Below are 17130 nucleotides of genomic sequence, written 5' to 3'. Positions count from 1 at the left end.
TCCATTCCTAAGAGACATCTCCTTAGAAACCACCACCCCACCACCACAAAAAGAGAAGCACATCACTTTAGGGACTGGGACCAGCTTAACTTAACCTGTTCCTCTCCAGTCATCAGAAAAATCTCTTTTTTCTGTGATTGGAACTCTTGGAAGCTTTCTACAGAATAGACGAAGGGGCTTCAGGGGCGAGGAAAGGTTTGCACACAGATGAGGATTTAGAATAGATGTCTCAGGACAGAGACACGAAGACTTGCAACGATTCCTCTTGATTGTAATATTTCCTCTGTATTTGGGGGAGATTGGGGCGTGTCCTTGGGGGCAGAAAAAGCAAAGCTGGGCTTTGTAGGGAACCAGGGACCCGTTTAAACGCTTGATAGGAAATTAAAATACTGATCCTCGGAGGGGCGAGGGTGGGCAGGGTGAGAGGCTGCTTCTGGTCGGCGGTCGCGTTCTATGAAGTCTCTCGCCTCCCACCCCTCGGGCTCGCCACGCCGCTCCATTTCGAACATCTTTCCCCAGAAACTCGCACACTCCCTGCTCGGGGAGGCGGTCCCGGCAGGCAAGCAGGCAGGCAGGCAGGCGAGGAGATGGCATTCTCGGGGGCGCCCTGGGAGCGCCGGCCGGTCCCCGCTTCCCCAGCCGCCCGGTGCCCGCGGGCGCCTCTGGGCGGCGCTGGCTCCCGGCGCAGCAGCTGCTGGCGGTGCGGCCCAGGCCCGGTCCCCGTCCCGGTCCCGGGCCCTCGTGTGGCCGAGCTTCCCAGCCTCTGGGCCGTGGGGCTCGCACCGGGACGCCCCGCGCTCCGCCCGCCCGCCGAGACGCCCCGGGCTCCCCGCGCCCCCGCGCCCCCGCGCCGCGCCGGCGCCTCGGCCGGCGGCCGGGGGTTATGAATGGGCGCAGCGGAAGCACCGCCCCCCCCGGACGTGACGCTCGGCCAATGGCAGCGCGGGCTGCGTGGATGGATGAGGTCAGCGCTGTCGTGTCGGGAATGGAATGTGTAAGTGTAACATTCAGAACCGGGTAACATTCGGCGACCGAACGCGGCGGTCGGCGGCGATCGCGCGGGGGCCTGCGAAGCGCCGCTCGGGGCCGGCACTGCCCGCGGGGAGGACGCGCCGCCGCCGTCACCCAGCGCCGCCGCCGCCGCCTCCAGCCGGGCCGCCGCGCGTCCCGGGGGCCGGCCCCGCGAGCGCAGGAGTAAACACCGCCGGAGTCTTGGAGCCGCTGCAGAAGGGAATAAAGAGAGATGCAGGGATTTGTGAGGTTACGGCGCCCCAGCTGCAAGATGCACTAGCCGGCTGAACCCGGGGATCGGCTGACTTGTTGGAACCGGCGTGCTCTGCACGGGAGTGTGTGGATGAGTTGAAGTTGCTTTCCCGGGGCTCGTTTTCCACGCTGCCGAGAGGAATCCGAGAGGCAAGGAAATCACTTCGCCTTGCCATTGATTGGGCATCGGGAGCTTTTTTTTTTTTTTTTTTTTCTCCCCTCTCTTTCTTTTCCTCCGTCTTGTTGCATGCAAGAAAATTACAGTCCGCTGCTCGCCCGCCCTGGGTGAGAAATATTCAGCCCCGCTTTTTCCCGTCCATTGTGCAAGCCAAAGATGAAAGACCGAAGGGGAGAAAGTTAAAGAAATCGCCCACATGCGCTGGATCAGTCCACGGCTTGGGGAAAGGCATCCAGAGAAGGTGGGAGCGGAGAGTTTGAAGTCTTTACAGGCGGGAAGATGGCGGACTGGAGCTGAAAGTGTTGATTGGGAAACTTGGGTGATCCTCGTGTTTATTTACAACCCTCTTGACCCAGGCAGGACACATGCAGGCCAAAAAACGCTATTTCATCCTGCTCTCAGCTGGCTCTTGTCTCGCCCTTTTGTTTTATTTCGGAGGCTTGCAGTTTAGGGCATCAAGGAGCCACAGCCGGAGAGAAGAGCACAGCGGTCGGAATGGCTTGCACCACCCGAGTCCGGATCGTTTCTGGCCCCGCTTCCCGGACGCTCTGCGCCCCTTCGTTCCTTGGGATCAATTGGAAAACGAGGATTCCAGCGTGCACATATCCCCCCGGCAGAAGCGAGACGCCAACTCGAGCATCTACAAAGGCAAGAAGTGCCGCATGGAGTCCTGCTTCGATTTCACCCTTTGCAAGAAAAACGGCTTCAAAGTCTACGTGTACCCGCAGCAGAAAGGGGAGAAAATCGCCGAAAGTTACCAAAACATTCTAGCGGCCATCGAGGGCTCCAGGTTCTACACATCGGACCCCAGCCAGGCGTGCCTCTTTGTCCTGAGTCTGGATACTTTAGACAGAGACCAGTTGTCACCTCAGTACGTGCACAATTTGAGATCCAAAGTGCAGAGTCTCCACTTGTGGAACAATGGTAGGAATCATTTAATTTTTAATTTATATTCCGGCACTTGGCCTGACTACACCGAGGACGTGGGGTTTGACATCGGCCAGGCGATGTTGGCCAAGGCCAGCATCAGTACTGAAAACTTCCGACCCAACTTTGATGTTTCCATTCCCCTCTTTTCTAAGGATCATCCCAGGACAGGAGGGGAGAGGGGGTTTTTGAAGTTTAACACCATCCCTCCTCTCAGGAAGTATATGCTGGTCTTCAAGGGGAAGAGGTACCTGACAGGGATAGGGTCAGACACCAGGAATGCCTTATATCACGTCCATAACGGAGAGGACGTGGTGCTCCTCACCACCTGCAAGCATGGCAAAGACTGGCAAAAGCACAAGGATTCTCGCTGTGACAGAGACAACACCGAGTATGAGAAGTAAGTGGCTTGGCTGTCAGGCCTGCGCCGGTCCGCCCTGGGCCCTGCCCACCTCTGCCAGGTGTGCGGTGGGGGGATGGGGTGGGGCCGAGGGGCCCTCTGGCCTCTTCGCTCCGCTTCCCAGCCTGGGACTGAGCAGCCTGCTTCAGGCCTGTGGCTAGGAGCGGGGGACCGAGAGTTCGAGCTCCTCTGGCAAACCCAGGAGCCCTGTCCTGGGCCAAGTAGGCGACCGTGCCTCCCTCTTGCTTGGAAACCCTTAAGGGCCATGTATCTTCTGTGAAAGGTGTGGGTTTGAGCCGAGTTCGGAAACGGTGCTTCACCAGTGGGCGCGGGAGGGTGTCTGTGAGGGGGTCGAGGGGCCCTGAAGGGTCTCTGAATCCACCCACGGTCTGGAGACCTTCCCCCCTCCAGATCGGTAATTTATTTGCTTTTCTCAGGAGCAGGGGGACTGCTTTCCCGGGAATTTCCCAGCCTCCAGTTGTCAGATTTCCGTACACCTTAAATTTACGTTAGCGGTGGAAGTGTTTTAATGTAAGGGACTAAACTTTCTGTGCCTGTCTTCTCCCTACCTTCCATGGCATTGACTTTTGCAAAGGGAGACCTTAAGCTGATCCTGGCCTGTGATCTTTCATTCCTTCGTTCATTCATTCATTCATTCATTCATTCATGTATATGTGTTTGTATGTTTGTATCCTATATCCTACCTAGGGAGAAGCTGTTTTTAAAATCTGGGCCTCAGCCCCGCTTGCTGTAAACTCCAGTTGCTAATTTAGATTTCCCTTTCCCTTTTGTCTTTATTATTTGCATGTCAATCGGAGACTGTTACTCTTTGAATGGGCTGGAGATGCCTCCTTACCCTCTGTACTGAGGCTAGTTTTGTCCAGTTGCTAAGTAACTGAGTCGGATACTTTGTAGCCTTTCTTTCTCTTCCTTTTCCTTCCAGTGGCAGAAAGTGACACATGGGATTTGGGGTCAAAGCTAGTTTCTACAAATCTGCTTTAACCTGAGCTTGGCGGATCTGCTTCCGAGTGGATGGGGTCGGAGCCCTAGACTCTCACTTATATCTGGCTGTGAAAGAGTTAGTGAGCTCCTACAGTGCATTTCCACGTTACGCCAGTTAAAAACCAGAGCAGCCTTGTGCTACCCAGGGAAGGAAGGGGGAACCTCTCAGCTGAGTACAAGAGGAACTGGCAGAGGTTGGCAGATTTTGCAATTGATTCATGAAATGCAGAATAGGGGAAACGCTTTGCAGACCTGATTGGCACAGGAAGGACTGTAGTGGGAAGGCAACCCTGAAAATGAAAGGTTTGATTGTTGTCTGTGGATTTCCTCAGACACTCAGGCCTCTGTAGGAGTGACTGGAAGGGAAATTAAAGTCCTCCTATACGGGATCATAGACACCAAAGGAGAAAGTATCAAACACTTGGATTCCCCAACCCCCAACACCTCTTGGCCTTCCAAGCGTAAGAGAACCCGAGGCTAGGGTCAATTATGAATTCAGATTTTACTCTTTTTCGGGGGGGGGGGGCGGTTATGTGTGAATGTTGAGTGCAGTTGCGGTGGATTAAAATTTTCTCATAAGAGAAACAAACGATGGTTAGTAATAAACCGCTTTGTTTACACGACATTTACATTGACCTATTGCTGTGGGTGCTTGTAAGAAAAAAAATGCTTATAGCCTTTCAGGAATTCCTTTGTCTGGCTTGTGCTAGAGTAACTCGAGACGAAGTCTCACCTTTTGGTGTCTTCTAAAGCAGCCTCACCGAATTTTGTGGAAGGATCGCTGTGGTCCTCATTCTTCTAAAGGAACTGGAACTGAGTTGTCAGTGTAGGAAATCTGAAGGATACTTTTATTTGGGAAACACCCTTGATCCCATAAAACGATCATCTTTTTTTACCCTCGTATTCCCCCCCAATAAATATTTAATCTCTACATTCCCTGTTGAAGCTTTTTCTAGAGCTTGGCAATGGAGGAAGGAGGGGCTGGTTTTGTAGAACCTCTAATTTTTGCCAATTAAATCTAACTAATTTTTGGCCTCTTTGGGATTGGGCTAGGAAATCTGACACCCACGCTCTTGTTTTGGGTTTAAAGACCACTAGGGGTCAGGCCCTTAAGATTGGGGCTCATCGGAAAAGTGGTCTTTAGTTAGCAAGCAAGTTTGGTCTTTTATCCCGAGCAGGGATTTCTTCAGCAGAGTCAATTCTGGATGATTTTTCATGTTTCCCTTTTTTTTTTTTTTTTTTTAAGATTTTATATATTTATTTGACAGACAGAGATCACAAGTAGAGAAGCAGGCACAGAGAGAGGAGGAAGCAGGCTCCCTGCTGAGCAGAGAGCCCAATGTGGGGCTTGATCCCAGGACTCCGAGATCATGACCTGACCTGAAGGCAGAGACTTTAACCCACCGAGCCACCCAGGCATTCCTCATGTTTCCCTTTTGCACACTTTCCAGCTCTAACCTTGTTCAGTGGGTTGGGATGGTGCTGTAGGACGTTCATGTTCATTAGCCTGGTCTACCTGAAGTTTTAACTCATTCCTCTCATTGGGTTATCAGAACCTGTGATCATTGAGAAATGGTACTTGCAAACATGATTGTCTTTTACTTTTGACTCGGAAGCCCATGAAGATGAAGACTTAGCCTGGAAACAGAGCGGCAACGCTCATGCATCGTGAGCAATGGCGTGCTTTGCTTGGAACCCACAGCAACCCCTTTCCACCCCGTTTGTTGTGTTCTGGAAGTGAGTCTTGCATATATGTGCAATGTAGAACTCCAGCCTGGCGCTCCTCTCTCTCTTCAGGGTCTTTGAGAAGGACGTGATAGTGACGTTAGATCTGTGCAAGTCCGGGAAGTCTGACTTCTCATACTTGACTTTTGATTTGTTACCTCGGACGTTAGTTATCCTTCCGTGGAATGAGTTTTCGAGTCCTTCAGGGATGCTCTGTGCATCCATTTGGCAATGGCTTTTAAGAACACCATCAGTTTCCATCCGCTTCTCTTCATTAGCAGGTGCCTCTGAGAAGTCTTCAGTGTAATTTGCAGCTACTAGCAGCCCACAGTATAAGTTTGCTTTGGACTTAGGAGGTCTAATAATTAGATTGAAGATTTATGGCATCGTGGCCTAGTTCGGGTCCTACAGAATATACACAGGTGTACCAACGGAAAAAAACTAGTTGCCCTTCATGATTTAGCCTTATGTGATGACGAAGATGTCCCGCTAAGTGGTTGAGGACTTCCATCTCACATGTGCTTTCTTGGAAATCGGACATTTATTACTGAAAGTATAAGAGTGGCATGGAATGAGAGGAAATACTTTTCTCTTGTAATAGCAACAGTTTTGAGCCAGACCTCCAGGATTATATTAAAACATCCATTTTCATGACACCCATAATTAATTTTCATCAGTTGCATATATATATATATATAATTTTTAAAAGATTTTATTTATTTATTTGACAGGCAGAGATCACAAATAGGCAGAGAAGCAGGCAGAGAGAGAGAGGAGGAAACAGGCTCCCTGCTGAGCAGAGAGCCCAACACGGGGCTTGATCCCAGGACTCTGGGATCATGACCTGAGCCAAAGGCAGAGGCTTTAACCCACTGAGCCACCCAGGCACCCCATCAGTTGCATATATTAACAGATGTAGGTGATAGTGGCTAAAAAAAGTCGCTGCAGTGATTATATGATTTGGAATAAGGCTTTAGAGCAATTCTGTTTTTTCACTCCTTTGAGTTTCTTATGCGTCCTTACGGGAACTACTCTGTTTTTTTATTTTATTATTATTATTATTATTTTTGCATGAACTTCATAGTTCAAATTCCTTCAAGGGGCATTATTGTGAAGCTTCAAATTTGGCTTTCTGAAATAGAAGAAAGAGAAGGAAATGAGAGGTGGCTTCTATCTTTGACCCCTCCAAGGAGAGCAGTGGTGAATAATTTAAGCAACTCTTCTGGGAACAGGCAGGATTTTGTGCAGGCCTTTTTGATATCTTTTTCCATGTTTGCTGAAGCTCTGTCTTACAATCTTGGTATTTTTAAGGGTCCTGAAGCTAAGTGATTGATCATTCAGCTTCCAGGATCCTCATTTTACAGTGTGAAAATGGAGGGGTAGAATGTTTGCGGGACTTGCATTAAGGTTAAAAAACTGATTGGTAATAAGGGTGGGTAGCCCTGGGATGCAGGCCGTCCAAATTTTCCGCATTGACATATAGCAGTTCATCGTCAGTTACAGATACACTTGAAAGCTCTCCAGCAGCTAGGAGATCCTTTCTATAGCTGCTTCTTGGTGGGGGGGGGGGGGGGGGACTTCTCTTGGAATACTTTGGGGAGATGAGGAAGACCTTGGACAAACTTTGATAGTAAAAACAAACAAAAATGACATGGATGCACCATTTGTCCTAGAATTTCAGGGGTTGATCACAGCTCCATCCTCAGACTTTCAAATTCTTGCTCTCAGTCCAAGCTTCTCCTCTTCATTGCTGACCAAGGAGTTGGTCCCTGGAGCTGTTGGACCTGTAGTTAAGGAAGGAGGTTTTTAGACCTTTCAGTTTGGCCCTAAGGGACTTAGGCAATAGAGTGCGGAATTAAGTGAATGATAAGGTGAATAGAGGTGTGTTCATAGAAAAAGAAAATGTGAACAAGTGGGAATTGTAAATGATTATTTATTTATTTCCCGTCATCCCAGACTGTATCAGCAGACCCCTCGAGCAAGTTCATGATGCAGCAGTGAACCTTACGGTGAATGTTTTCCTCCTCTAAAATGAAAGGTGGAAATCGTGCTTCTTAGGTTTTAAATGTAAAATATGAGTGCCTCCCCACGCCCCCCACCCCCCAGTTATATGATAGCACAAAAGCCTTTCTAAAATAAACCATACAAGCACAGTTTAAAAATAAAGATAGGGAACATTATGCAGAATTGTGAAATTGGCAAGTGTGTCTTGCACCCGTGTTCTGGTTCTGTCACCCCTTTCTTTTTTTTTTTTTTTTTTTATAATAATTTATTTTTTTTTTTTTTTTTTTAAGATTTTTATTTATTTATTTGACAGAGAGAGATCACAAGCAGGCAGAGAGGCAGGCAGAGAGAGAGGAGGAAGCAGGCTCCCCACTGAGCAGAGAGCCCGATGTGGGCCTCGATCCCAGGACCCTGAGATCATGACCTGAGCCGAAGGCAGCGGCTTAACCCACTGAGCCACCCAGGCGCCCTGTCACCCCTTTCTTAACCTCCATCTGAACTTGCTTTCTGGAGAGGACCTGGGAGCCTCATTTACAAGGAATCCCCCCAATAAAGGGAGGGGTGCTGGGTGCTACCTCTGGGGACATTTACCTGTTGGTTGAGTCCAGTTCAGCAAACGACTTGGTTTAGAGTAGAATCTGACCTAAACTAGGTCATGCAGTGAATGGCTTGCTAATAACGCCTGGACAGGCCCTGCCAAGGGGAGGCCACGTTGGTTCCCCTGACTGTGCCAGCAGGTCTAGGTGGCACACACTTGGCAGAGGGGAAGCTGTCACATCCTTGGTGGTGATTGTTGTCTTTGTTTGAAGGCCTATAACTCTGCCTCCCCAGGATGCTGCCAGAAAATGACCTTGAGTATACTAATACCACACCAAAGGTTGCCCTTGGCTGTCCTGGCTGCTTTGCTCACAGCCACCCTGCAGGGTGTCCTGCTAGGCCATTTTACAGGCGTGGACACTGAGACCAGCTCCGGGGAGGTGGTATGTGTCCGGCGACACAGCTTTGGAAGCAGCTGAACTGAGGCTACAAGCTGAGCTTTTTCATGCCGGTTCCCGTGTTCTCAAGGAGGCCTGCCGCCCTCAGAGTGAACCAGGTCAGGCTTCGTGGTCACTGGCATCCCCGGTCTCCCGAGTGTGTTCTGTATTGAAACACGAACAGTGGGCTCGTGTTGCCATGAGCTCGATGACTAACTGCTTTTGCTTAGAAACTCTTCCACTTGTGACCAAGTTCATATACGGAAGAAGGGCGCCCTCAAACCCGGGAGATCTGTTGCGTGCGTGTGATTTGAATTTACCTTCATTAGCTCATCTCAGCCTTTCCACAACAGGGTGAGGTGGGATAAATCCTCTTTTCCCGGGTTACAGTGCAGGCCTGGAGAGGGTAAAGGAACGTATCTGCTGAGTGAATCGAGGCGTTCTAACTGGGGGCCTTGGGGTCCCGAGTTTGTTCTTTTTCCCTCTACAAAGTGTTACCACCTTAAAGAATCGAATGAAATTTCCACCTGTTCCCATGTTATTTATTAGTGAGTTTGGTGTGTTTCAGGTGTTTGTGTATCATCTTTTTTTTTTTTCCCCACTGCTTTTTATTATTTTATTTTATTTTATTTTAAAAAAGATTTTATTTATATATTTGACAGAGAGAGAGAGAAGGAATACAAGCAGGGGGAGTGGGAGAGGCAGAGGGAGAAGCAGGCTCCCTGCTGAGCAGGGAGCCTGATGTGGGGCTCAATCTCAGGACCCTGGGATCATGACCTGAGCTGAAGGCAGACGCTTAATGACTGAGCCACCCAGGCGACCCCCCACTGCTTTTTAAATAAATAACATGTTTCTCAAGGAAAAACTTTGGCTCAGAGGTGTGATCAAGGCGGCCTCTAATTTTGAAGCATTGAACTTAAACTCTTCCCATTATAACTTGGCCTGTGCAGATTCTTATTTTAATTCTCTCCTAGAGCTCCTCTAAGCAAAGTGAGGAAAAGGACTGTGTGTGACCTTTGCCCTCACGCATTATGTGAGCCTGCAGTTTGCCCCCCTGGGTTGCAAGTGAGCTGTGAGCCAGGACACTCGGAGTGACTGTTGCCCTAGGTAGACAGGTAAACAGTGTGTTCCGGTAGCAGTGGGAGACCCAATGGAAGATTCCATTTCTGACAGAATGGGCTGGGATTCTGGAACACACCACACACCACGGCTCCCAGTTCCTCCAACTCCCTAAGGAAAAACAGTGCTTCGAAAAGTATAGAAGTTAGTGCCTTTGTGGAAAATTGGGAAAAGAGAGAAGGTACAAATGTTAAAATAATTTTTTTTCTCTAATCCCCTTGATAAGAGCTCCTGTTTTAAGAACTAACCAGTATGATTAAGCTTCCGTGCCGTTGGCCTGTTAGAGCGTACATCTGTGCCTTCATGATTATATCATTCTGTCTGTGTATCCAAGTACCTTGCATAGATGTGATAATTATCATTTAATTAATAGTAAGTAAATAATGAATCTAACACACTTACCATAAGAGCCTTGTTTGTGTCAGACGCACAGGCATTGGACCTGGGGCTGTAACACTCCTGACCCTTCTTCCCATTCTGGTCTGTCGGGTTTGAAGTCAGACTTCAAATGTATTTTTGCATGTTGCTTTTTTCTTACCATTATCCAAGAACATTTTCCACTTCTACTAAATAGGAAAATCCTATTAAAATATTAAAACAGGATTAAAAAAATAAAATATTAAAATAGGATTTTAGTGGCTGCATGTTTTTTTTTTTTTTAAACAAACCCATAGCTTGTATCATGGTTTATTTCACCATTTATGTTTTCTTAAGAGATTTGTTGTTTCTTATTTTACATTTTGTTATTATATAAATAAGGTTTTTTCATGGTTTTATTATTATAATTCTTTATCTTTTTTATGATTGTAAGTAAGTCTGTGAAGACGCTCCCTTGAGTATTGGGTGTTTGTCTTTGCCCTGAGTTAGGTCGCACCCCAGCCCAGTCTTTCTGAGAGAAACAGCTATTTCTGGGGTGAGGCTGAGCACCCATTCAGTGAAGTGCCATCATGAAGTGACTGCTTAGATAAACATTTGTAGGTGTTAATTGGTCCTGCAGGGGGTCTTTGAAGCTCCCACAGTTTCTGTTCCCTTTGAAGTTTTGTTTTTGCCTGAGCCAAAAACCTCCCTGTGTCTCTTCGAGCGCCCCCTCAGCCTTCGAGCACCCCCTCAGCCTTCTTTCTCCTCACACCGTGTGGCCTTCCCGGGACTGCCGAGTCTGCAGGCCAACCCTGTGGAGATGTTGCTCCCTCAGCCAACTCTTCATCAGAACCCTGGTGCCATTTTCCCTGTGGTATTTGACTCCATGGCGCCCCTGAGGTGAGTTGGGGCAGGTCGCTTGAGCTCTGGGCATCCAGTTCAGGTCTGGACTCTTAAGTGAGAACGAGCTCTTCTAAGTAGTGTACACACCGAGACCTAAACCCCAGCAAGCAGTTCATGCCTCGTTGAGTTCTGGGCTTACTTCGCATCTCATTGCTTTGAGCTGCCAGGCCCTGTGTGGGGATACACATCCCTGTTCTGTATCCCCTCTAGTCTTCTTGGAAAACCTCTAGAAGACAGCCGGGGACCCTGGGCCAAGGAAGGAAGGGACCCCCACAGATTCCTGGACGAGGTGCTTAACCTCTGCCTCAGTTTCCACATCTGCAAGTGAAGATCGAGACGCTTGCCTCACGGGGTCGTGAAGGGGCTGCGCTGAGGTGGCCTGGATGAACATTCCTTGTCGATGCCAGTGTATTCGATAGGGTGGTGGTGGTGTTAAAAACCATCTTCTTGCTTTTTTCTAATCAACCACAGTGGTTTGCCTAGTTTCATAACTTGGCTCTTCTTAACGAAGCCACAGAAGTAACTCTGTTCCTCTCTTCCTTGGTGCCTAATCCCTGGGAAACCGTGGTCAGGCCCTGGAAGCATTTGTGTCCTTGGGCCTCGGAAAGACCTCCAAGGGACCTCCTCAGGCTGGAGCTGGCAGGTGGCCTGGAGCAGGGAGAGGGTGGCCTCTGGGGTAGGCAGGCATTTCCTCTGCGAGCCCTGGTCGGCTGCTCTTAACAGCGCAGGCTACCCCGCTTGCAGTGGACTTGGGCACCCTCGCCGAATGAGGGTGACATTGGATGGCCTTGTCATATGAATGGAGCTCAGTTCCTCATTAGCCTCCCTGGGCCCTTTCGGCAGCCCCTTAGGTGGCAAAAAGCAGAAAACTACGCAGGCCACTTTCACAGGATTTATGTGCGGGGACGTGGAGCAGACACCTGATCTGGAACCACTCTAGCAGGTTTCAGAACTCAGCACAATACCTTTCTTCCTGCTCTGGGCCTTTATATCGCCCTTGGCTGGCACCACTGTCCCTGTGTGAGTCTGCCAGCTACTGCCCAGTCTTCTCTGAAAACTCTTGTCCAGGCCCAGGGAGGAACCCAGCCCGGTAGGCTTTACTGACTGGCCAGCTTGACTCCTTCTGGAGGATAGCCATTCCTCTGAGACCACATCTTGGGGATGGTGGTGATCTCACCAGTTAAAAGACTGCCCTGCTACACTGCCACTTGTGATTTCATTGGCCATCCTTTTGCAAAGAACAGCCTAAAGTTGTTTCCTGGAACGGGGGACTGTGGTTAGGGGAAGTTGGCTGTGGCAGGCACTGTTGAAGCCATATCCTGTTGGCATGACAGAGTTGAGCCCGGTTGATGATCATGATAATAGCAGTAGCAACTAATACTGCTTCAGAGCGTTCGGTGTGCCTGGTCCTGGGCAGTGTCTTCTTCAGGCTTTCTCCCCTCCTAGCAGCAAGGTACGCATTTTAGGGGCATACCTGAGACGTGGGATCTTTGCAAGTGACTTACCTAAGAGCGCACAGCTGGGCTTAGGAACCGGGCCCAGCCTGGCTGCTGAACCTGCATTTCTTCCCATATCAGGTACCTGATGGTCTCTGCGCAGCCGGACTGGATGTCCCGAAGGCCCCACACTCACAAGCAATAGTAGGTTGGAGCGAGGAGCACTTGGAATTCTCCCCTAGGATTTATTGAATCTTACTGTAAAGGGACAATTCTTCCTATTTCTTTCTTTCTTTTTTTTAATTTAAATTCCATTAGCCAACACAGAGTACATCATTAGTTTGGGATGGGGTGTTCCATGATGGCTTGGTCCCTTAGAACACCTGGTGTTCACTGAGTCCCGTGCTGTACAGGCATAGTTCTCTCCCGTTCGGTGATCTGGTTTCTCAGCCCACAGATCAGCAGCAGGACATGTAGAAAGAGAGGAATTCCTACAGACAGATCTAGGAAGAAGGGACAGCTGGCGATCTGAAGGAGAGGAAGTAGGCCAGGAAATGATAACATGTTAATGCCCAGAAGGAGTCAAGAAGCATCGCCATTTGCGAGCCGCTGGCCTGGTGCCCGGGAGCGCGTCCTGTTCAGGTCCCCCCCCCACCCCCGAGTGTGGCTGCCAGCCGAGCCCTACCTCCTAGTGCCTTGCCTGTCCCCTCCCAGAGCTTCCGTAAGTATTTGATGAGCTGCACCACAGTAGGGCGGTGACCGTGAGCCATGGTTCCCGTGCCCTGTCCTTTGTTCGAGAAAGTAGAGGAACAAGGAATGCATTTTATAGCTTTTATAACCCTGATGGTTGGAATAAAAATAGTTCGCTGCTCCTAAGAATAAGGTCTCCATTTGAACACTTGTCTGCTAAGCCCAGCAGGCTTCCCAAGGGCTCTAGAGAACGTGGGGTGTCCTCTGAGTTAGCACTGGTATTGGCTGCTAACTCAGATTTCTTGGGTTTCATGACACATATCAGGACTTTAAAGTTATGAGAAACGAAAAGTTTCCTGGTATTGCGGTGTGGGCCCATGACGGGGGCTCCTTCTGATTGACTAAGACCCAGAATGACTTGGGCCGTGGGCTCAGGTGAGAGGGTGGCCCTGGGCCAGGGCTGGCGCTGGGGGTGGCACATGCAGGTTGGAGTCTGGAGAAAGGAGCTGCCCAGGGGAGCGGAGGGGGCGTCAAGTCTCTTACTTCGGGTTCGTCCTGGCAGGCACGTTGGAGCATATAACCTTACCTTGCTTTGCTTTTTTCCCGCACTCCTGGGGGTGCCCAGGATGGGAACTGATGGGTGGAGGTATAAAACGGATTTCACGCTTCCTACGTACAGTCTAGCACCCTGACAGATTGGTGGAAGTCATCCACAGCACTGACAAAAAAACAACAACAGGACCGTGCCCCTAGCCTAGCCGAACTTGCCTTGGAGGCTTCTCAGAGTCCATTCACTTGATAATCAATATGGGATGGTCCAGTTCCCCCTGTGTGGCCATCCCTGGCTCGGTGGCTGAGCCCTGTTTCTCCTCCTTCCTCTCTCCATATACCCTCTTCTGCTTTTCTTGGAAAGCTGTCTCCCTGCTCCATTTTTCTTCTTCCAAAGTTGTTTCCTGATGCCTCGGTCTTGGTGCGATTCTCACGATACTGTGTTCTTTTTTTTTTTTTTTTTTAAAGATTTTATTTATTTATTTGACAGAGAGAAATCACAGTAGGAGAGAGGAAGGGAAGAGATCACAGAGAGAGAGGAAGGGAAGCAGGCCCCCAGCCGAGCAGAGAGCCCGATGTGGGACTCGATCCCAGGACCCTGAGATCATGACCCGAGCCGAAGGCAGCGGCCCAACCCACTGATACTTGGTTGTGGCTTTGGTTTTGTATTCCTTCAACTATTTTTCTCTTTCCTCAGTAGATGATACAGGGGAGGATTCGTGTTTGTTTTTCCTTTCCTCGACAGATACCTACTGAGTGTCTACCTTGTAGCACTGGGGATTCCACAGCGAACAAAACATTCCTCCCCTCTAGATGCTGGCTGTCTCGGGCCACCAGCAATGGCATGTATTAGAAGGTTCTAGATGCTGCCAACGAATGTAGCACATGGAAAGGCATAAGGCCGTGGGTCTCAACCTGGGGAGTTTCTGAAAATGGGGTCTGGGCCCTTCTTGTGGCCAGGTAGACCCTCGAGAGTTGAAGTTCCAGGTTTTTGAAAAGCTCACTAGGTGATTTGAGGGCACCGTGAGCATGGGGGTGAGGGAGGCTTTTGAGTATTAAATACGGAGGGGAAGGAAAGCCTCATTGGGAAGGTGGCATTGAGTTCAGTGGTCCTTCTGTCTTCACAGCTGAGCAGCATGCCTGACCTAGCCACATCAGGCACTCAGATTTTGTTGGGTACGTGAAAACAGTTTCTGTTTACTTGACCGATAGAACTATTACCACAGCTGACTGTGTGTGCAGAGTACGGATTCTCTAGCAGAAACGCTCTGGTGTACCCCATAGGCCTCCGCACACGCCCTCCAGGTTCATTGGATCATTTGCTGATTTATCCGGAGTTTCTTTTCATTTTCATTATCTTTTTTTTTTTTTTTTTAATTTTTAGGAAAAAAAAATTTTTCTTTTAAGTCATCTCTACGCCCTACATAGGGCTCAAACTCAAACCCAGAAATGAAGGGTCGCACGCTTGGCTAAATAAATGAGCCAGCCAAGTGTCCCTTTCATTTTCACTTTCTTCCAATAAACTTTTTAACCCCCAAGGTAGTTTTTTTCCTTTTCCTTTTTCCTTCCCCTTTCCCTTTCTTTCCTCGTCTCCTTCCTTTTCTTTCTTTCTTTCTGGTTTCTTTTTACTGTTTTGTTGGATAAGAGCATCAGTGAAACCAAATTAAAATGAACTTGAAGGGGTTTGCTGCCTAATACGAACCCAAAGAATTTATTGCTATAGGGGAGACCATTATGGTCTTTTTATTATTTAATACTAACAGTCTGTAGATATTGGGACTTTCTGTCCCTCCTTCATTGCAATTTTTCTCCCTAATAGTTGGTTGAATATAACTTTTGGCTTGCATTTTTTTTTTTTTTTTGCTCAGGTTACATCCAGATTCTGTTAACTGCTATTGAAGCATTGCCCCAGAGTATATAATAACATAGTGCTTAATTGAACTATCAGGCTCCTAATGAATTCATACTGAGATTTATCATTTAATTAAAGAGCAAAGGGGGAAAAAAGCAAAGGGAAGGTGTACGATTGTTTCTCCCTCTGGCCTCCATTTCCTGTGTTTAAAATCTCCAGGTTTGTTTGTGTTAGCTTATCTATGGGAGATCACATGCAAGTGCTCAAGGTTTGGTAGGTAACATGGAGGCTGTACTCTATTCCAGTTACTTCTGATAGGTCTTAAAGATTTATTCAGGTTTGGTGGCAGTCATACGGCACTTGATTAAATATGAGTTATGTTTTATGTTTTTTACAAAGCTCGGTGAGGTCATTCTCCAAAATTATTTCTGGATCTCTGTATGGAAGCCAGTCTGAAAATCTAATCACAGGGAATCTGATAACTGAAATGCTTTGGCTTTACCGAAAGGCAGAGAATAAATTTTTCTTGAGAACACCATATCTTATATGCTACATGCTCCCTTAAAATTCACACTGTGTTAAAGAAACTACCTTTAACCAATACCTTTCACGATAACTGCATTTTTAAGTACGCAGGTGTAATATTGCAAACAGGCAGATGTAGGACAGTGTTTTATTGATTCAAAGAGTAGAAATGTATAATATTTTCTGTATTTAGGTCGTAGAGTTATAGTGCATTAAAAAAACAGCATTTTATCTTAAGGTAAAACTTAAGTACCTCGATGTTTAGTATAGTTGAAAAACAGTAGTATTTTCCTGTATTTACTTTAGGTTTAGCCAGGTGTAAGAAGTGACCCAAGTGGGATAAAAGAGGCCAAAAGTATTAAATATCAAAAGAAATCCTTTCTTTAAAAAATTGAGATATAATTGACATCTAATAGTGTATTAGTGTTAGGTATATAGCATGACGCTGTATAAGTTTTTTTTCTCGTGATGAGAATTTTTAAGGTATTTCTCAGCAGCTCTCCAGGATGCTATATGGTACTATTAACAGTAGTCAACATGCTGTATATTGCATTCTTGGGACTTACTTGCCTTTAACTTCCAGTTATAGACCCCCTTCGTTCATTTTGCCCATCCCCCACCCCGTCTGTGGTTCTCTGTATCTGTTTTTTTTTTTTTTTTTAAGATTCCACGTGTAAGTGAGATCATACTGTACAGTATTTGTCTTTCTTTACCTCACTTCTTTCACTTAGCATAATGCTGTCAAGGACCTTCAATGTAGTCGGAAATGGCAAGAGTCTCTTCTTTTTTGAAGGCTGCGTAATATTCCGATGTATAGCTTTACCACATTTTCGTTATCCATTCATGTGTCAGTGGACACTTAGGTTGTTTCCATGGCTTGACTATCATAAATAAGGCTATCAAACTAAATCTTAAGTTTCTATAAAAATAAGCTAAGAATTGAGCATCCTTAAATCCTAAGTACAAAGTAGGTATTCTGTGGGGGAATTGGTGACTGTTTCATCCTCCTAGGGGCTCAGTTTCCCTCATCCGGTTTTCTTATGCAGAGACGTAGGAGCTCATTGCTGATTGTGACTACAGTCTTATGTCTGTACATTGGCCACATGTTTGTCTGAGGAGACCAGCTTGGTGTTCAGTCATGGTATCAGATGGTTTTGTCTGGAGGGCGAACAGTAAGATCATGGAAATACCTTAAAGCTTCAGTGTAACTCTTGCATTGTATAGAT

General features: G+C 47.7%; 1 protein-coding gene across 1 annotated transcript in view; it reads left to right on the top strand.

The window, feature by feature from the left end:
• The first annotated feature begins 1137 nt into the window (after positions 1–1137).
• The window catches only part of EXT1 (exostosin glycosyltransferase 1), a 279469-nt gene continuing 263476 nt past the window's right edge, over positions 1138–17130 (top strand). The window contains exon 1 of the mRNA XM_059395069.1: positions 1138–2768. Within this exon, the coding sequence (XP_059251052.1) occupies positions 1807–2768 (962 nt within the window). The 5' untranslated portion in view covers positions 1138–1806. The remainder of the gene's footprint in view (positions 2769–17130) is intronic.

This window comes from Mustela nigripes, chromosome 3 (genome assembly GCF_022355385.1).
Source record: "Mustela nigripes isolate SB6536 chromosome 3, MUSNIG.SB6536, whole genome shotgun sequence".
Lineage (NCBI taxonomy): Eukaryota > Metazoa > Chordata > Mammalia > Carnivora > Mustelidae > Mustela > Mustela nigripes.
The sequence above is the reverse complement of the archived record's forward strand: the minus strand, read 5'-3'. Positions and strand labels throughout refer to the sequence as shown.